Source organism: Lytechinus variegatus, chromosome 4 (assembly GCF_018143015.1).
Source record: "Lytechinus variegatus isolate NC3 chromosome 4, Lvar_3.0, whole genome shotgun sequence".
NCBI classification, from domain to species: Eukaryota; Metazoa; Echinodermata; class Echinoidea; order Temnopleuroida; family Toxopneustidae; genus Lytechinus; species Lytechinus variegatus.
In genome coordinates this window covers 63,100,798-63,106,439 of record NC_054743.1, presented here as the reverse complement: position 1 = coordinate 63,106,439, position 5,642 = coordinate 63,100,798, and the positions used below count along the sequence as shown (strand labels likewise).

The following is a 5,642-nucleotide window of genomic DNA, read 5'->3' as shown; positions in this document are numbered from 1 at the left end:
GGAAAAATGAACTTCTCGAGCTATCCCGTAAACTGAGCTTTAGTGACGTCACTGAAGTTCTACATCGGCTAACATGTACCATCCCCGGGCACGAATCGACGATACCCGAGGCAACCCAGACCGGGTCTATAAACTGCTTCTGGAGTGGCACAAGAGCTGTGGGGCGCCAAGTGAAGCTAGAGCGAAACTTTCCGTTGCTCTTTCACTTTCTGGTAGACAAGACCTGGCCGATGAACTTGAATCAAGTATGTTAATTTTGAGGATATTTGGGTACCCCTGTTCCTTAATTTAGACAAAATTTAAATTCGCAACCCACCCTAGGTCAAATATGCTATTCTGATTTAATCATGAAAAATGATTGAATTTGGTAAAAAAACTGCATCAATTCAACTTTCCAATAATTTATGTCTTTTTCTGTGTGCGTAAATGGAATCGCTGGTCCCAATACATGTCACCACACCATAATAAGCATGTGAAATTCCACAAAATTACGGCCATCTTTAATAGATTTGGGGCTTGCGCAATTTTGCTTTAGACCCGAGATCATCAATATTGTCACTTTATGTCGGGAGGTAGGACATGGAACACACAAACACTGTGAACACCGTTCCATAAGTAAAATGAAAAAAAAACATGACCATCGTATAGCCCACTCCTTATTGAAGCAACCATTATCTTTCTCTTGTTCTTTCAGATGAAATCTTACATGTTACCCTATGTCGACAGATTCTCGCCTTTAGGTATGAGAGCCTGTTGGAGGAAGAAAAATGGAAAGATGGCTATTTCATCAAACCAAGGCTAAAGCATCTCAGTGATTCGGGGATATCTGAACAACCTTCTTTTGATCCTTACGAGTGCTTGGCGATGCCAGGGAAGAGTATCATCATAGAGGGTGAAGTGGGAATGGGGAAGACGATGCTTATGAAAGGCATTTTGGCCGAGTGGGTAAGGAGGTATAAGAGAGGAGTGTCTCTGCCTCTCTTATTCTTTTTGGCCAGCGACGAAATCAAGGAAGAAGACACACTGCATAGTGTAATCTACCGGAGATATTTCGGCAGTTGTGAAGGCATCACAGAAAACGAACTTTCTGATTACATCATTGGGGACCCACATGGATGTTTGATCGCCATTGATGCAGTTCCTAAGATGCGATCATTATTGAAGACTCAAATTGGAAGGTCTTTCCAAAGCAGTATGGGAATATCAAGCTACGAATTGTCTTTGATTATCACATCCAGGCCAAGAGATTCGGCTTATTTCAGTTCGGATCTGAAATTCAAGATCGACTCCTTAAATGCCGAAGAAGTAGAGATGTACGTCCGGAATACCTATTCATCCCCTAAAGATAAGGAACATGGAAGGAAACTCGTAGAATTCCTTCAAAGGAATCCCATCGTTTGCAATGATCTGTGCTCCATTCCACTTCTATGTGGTGTGATGTGTAGACACTGGAGCATTTGCCGACAACAAGAGAAAAGTCACATGCAACAGCGAATGGAATTTTGCCATGGTATTACCCACGTTTCTAAGTTGGTTGCTGAAGCATTGGTACACGATAAAATCACCGACATTAAGCCCCTGCTTTTCCCTACACCAGGTTTCAATTTCCTTCTACAATTGAAGAATTCGGGAGACTGTGGTAACACAGCTCATGCAGACGACCTTCTGCAGAAGAACATGGAAAATCTCGGCCAAGTGGCATTTAAGAAATTGAAAAAAGATTCAATCTCTTTTCGGGAAGCCGATTTTACCGTTTGTCCGAGATCTTACAAGATAGCTTGTCTAACGAGAGTTCTGGTGAAAAGAGGAAGCTGCATTGAATTTTTCCACCCGATCATTCAAGCCTACTGTGTAGCTGCCTACATCGTCAAACTCCACCATCGGGGATCCAGGGAGTTCAACAAAACTCTATGTGAATTAGATAGCTGCGTATCCTCTTATCGCAAGTGGGTCTACAGGTTTGTCTCTGGAGATAGTCACATCGAAACAGCAAAAGATGTTATAAATCATCTTGCACGAAATAGTTCCACTCACAACATCCTCTGCGAGAGCCTCGCAGAAGTATATGAGAATTACGATACGCTTCAGGATGAACATCCGGTTATTGTGCCTCCTGATTTCCACGACATTACATGGCCCTCAGGTATCGTTCTGAAAGATCCCACCTCACGCACCCTAGGAGGGTTCTATTCAGTTGCCAAGTATGCCAATAACGCCATAAGCGAAGTCACGATACACAAAATGTCCTCGTATGGTGATGAGGAAATTCAGAACCCGCAAGCTTTCCAACAATTGCAAGAACTTCGACTTAACTTAGGTGCCTTGTTTATGACAGAATGTGACCTTCACCGGTGTACTCTCCTCTTCAAGGCGCTGATTCAAAGGACATTGCGGGTACTTGATTTGTCCGGTTCAACATCAATAGAAGACCTGAGCAATGCTCCCGAACAATTTCTATCATGTCTCCCTGACCTCACTACTCTCAGACTTCCAAACATGGACCAATATCCATGTCTGCTTCTGGCATCTCTTCCAGATTGCTGTGCAGGACTTAAGGAATTGTCGCTGGCATTTAGGAGATTTTGCAGCCACTCTGGGAGCTGCATGGAATGTAACAGTCGTTTCGAGAAATTGGAGACCTTGGCGATTAAGTGCCCTAGCTCCGTGGTACCATCGCAACTAGCACATATCATATCATGCACCAACATCTTAGGAAGCATGTCCTTGGCATGTGAAAGAATTGACGAGGATTTTATTGAGTCTCTTGAAACCTTGAGACACGTACATAGGGTTCTTGTTGAAGTAAATTCAATCGAGCGGGATACACTAGATTGCCTCCTCCAAAAGATCCCGGGTCTCAAACAATTCAAATTGGCGTTTGGTGGGAGGCACGAGGCTGAATTAATCAATACATTCACGGCACTTTCGTCTTCCAGCAATATCAGTGAGCTAGATGTCAGTTACATTATTCCGGATACCCCTTATTCAGATCGACCACCACCAAGTCCTGCACTCATGAGGAATATGCACGACCTGATTGTCAAGCTCCGGAACCTCAGGATTCTAGCCATGACGGATGTACCCCTTGGCAACACGGCAACTCTTGAAATACTCCAAGATATGAGGTCTGAAAAGATCACTGTAACTGACTTACGGTAAATAAGAATTTTTTAACAATAAATATTCTTAAGACAGTATCACCATTGAAATTTTCAGACGATGTTTACGCGGATTCGAATAGCTCGTTGATGTATTTTTAATGAATTATTTTCTCGCTTTTTGGTTTGTGTCAATTAATCTGCCAAATATAAGTTCTTTTAAAATTATCCTCATATTTTTCACAGATTTGTTTCGAAACCTCCAATCCCCATGTTAATCCTAGAAACTAGTTTGAGTTTAAACCGTTTATCACACAAATGTGATGACGAAACGAGAAAAAATGGTTTTGTTGAACGGCATGTAATGATTATAATAACACTTAATAAAATGTGTAATCAAAGAATCGTTTCATATGTAACTCCTAATTAAATAATTTATGTAAAACGATAGGAAACTGCCAGTTCTGACAAAAAAAGACGATATACTTTTGTTGTTTCTCCCCAGACTTATTCGATGCAATACGCAATCCAGTGGTCCCTTCGATATCTGTAGAGAGATCCGAAGAAAGGGCTGTGACGTTACAATTGTCCATGGGACACCCGGTTGCAAGCATAATTCGGAGGTAGGTTATCCATTTAGATGTTTGATAAGCACACTTTGTGGTCCATCAGACAGAAAGAAATAAAAAAAACAGTATCCTTCAAGATGAGGTGTGATTATTTACACATTTTCTTGACGTTTGGGATTCAGTAGCATCAGCTTGCTTCTGCATATATTCGTATCCGTTCACTTAACATGTTATAATATGCACATTAACTTGAATGTTGTACTTTTAATTAGTTAAAATTTGAAAGAAAAAAAAGAACGCTTGCATGTTTTAATGAATTTTGAACTATATGATTTGGTTTCAATTGTTGGAGTTACGTACATTTCAAGGAAACTCCTGGGAAGAAACTTTCATCAAATATGAAGTGCGTCCAATAATTATTTACTTAATTTATTTTTGTATCGCAAACTCCTATTTTGACATTCCTTTTTGCCTCAAGCAGCCAACTGAATCAAGGGGAGGGCAGTCGGTTATTGGTGCAGAAGGAATACAGCTATCCAGAGATGCGCGGGATGACAGGGGTGGACAAGCAACTCGTCCCAAGAGATCAAAATCGTGGCGACCGACGATTCCTTTACAACGGCCGTCAGTTGAATCTACAGAAGATAATGAACTCATGCCAGAGATACCGCCTCCGAAGCGGTCTTCCTCGAGACATCAGTCAAAGGCTGTGGTGTCTCCTGAGGGATCTTCTTCCGGAGTAGGGGACCCACAGATGACGTCAGCCGAGGAGCGTTTGCTAATGGTTTCTCTTCCGGTTCTTTTGCCTCACACTCTCAAAATGAAGCTTTCAGAGCAACTCCAATCCAATACCTTCACAGGCAATGACTGGAGAGCTCTTGCTGAAAAATTTCACATCGATAAGTATGCAGCTCGCATGAGTAGACATCCAAATCCTCCGGAAGCACTGTTCGACGTTGCTATGGAGAGAAGATGTTTTACATCACTTGAAGAATTGGCAGATGTATTTGAGAGCATTGAACGGGAGGATTGCAAACATGAAGTCATGAAGTACATGCAGCAAATGAACGACGAATGAGGATAAAATAAGTTTGTTACCATATGATATTTAAACTTATTACCCTTTTTACTTTAATACCTCGTAATCTGTTCTCCAAATCTATTTTTATGGGCAAGTTAACGACGTACAAGTATCTCGTTTGTCATTCAATTATTTAATACCTTTGGACAGGTAGAAGTGTGACATAGTCATGATAATGGTAATTTGGCAACATAGGAAATGTTTCATCATCAGTTTTGTCGGACAAGTTTCGACAACTTTCCGTGATTCTGATTGGCTGAGACTCCTAAGAGGCACTGATAACATAACTGTCGAATATACAGATTTCGTCGAATAAAACTTCTGAGTCGTTTCATGAATCGCCCCCCCCCCTGGTGGAAATGCAGAGTCGAGGAAGAAAAGAAAAATGAAAAATCCATATTTGATTGTTCCAAATTCAAATTAGAAATAGATATCCTCGCGGAATTAATCTTGCCTAATCGATCGTGGGTCCGGTAGACACTCAGCAGCGCCAGATCGACGTTGCCCTATAAAAGCAGCAACTCCCGTTTTGTAACATCTTTTGGTCTGACGCGGCCGGGGCTTGAACACACAACCTCCCGATTGTGAGGCAAACGCTCTAACTCTCACCAACGGAGCCAACATTGGGTGTGTATCGCGCCTATCGACATAGTATCACGCTGTTTCATTTAGAGGTGGTTTGGTGGCGATATGAAATTCTGGGCTTTTTGCATTCACTGCGGAGAACTCTACAACGCAGCACTTCCTTTGATAATGAAAGCCAAATCACAACCTGATAATGGAGAGCTGAAAGACCTTTGTCGAAAGTTTGTGGACCGCGGGACAGCATAGGAAAATCTTGACTCTGGATGACGACATACAGGCGCGGATCCAGGTGGGGGCCGAGCCGGCCCC

At 42.0% G+C, this 5,642-nt stretch overlaps 1 protein-coding gene across 1 annotated transcript; it reads left to right on the top strand.

Annotated features, from left to right (window-relative positions):
- The first annotated feature begins 2,443 nt into the window (after positions 1-2,443).
- On the top strand, positions 2,444-5,642 carry LOC121414484. The gene is made up of 3 exons (XM_041607679.1): positions 2,444-3,155; positions 3,604-3,721; positions 4,149-5,642. The coding sequence occupies exons 1-3, from the start codon at positions 2,497-2,499 to the stop codon at positions 4,743-4,745; spliced, it is 1,374 nt and encodes a 457-aa protein (XP_041463613.1). The 5' UTR covers positions 2,444-2,496; the 3' UTR covers positions 4,746-5,642.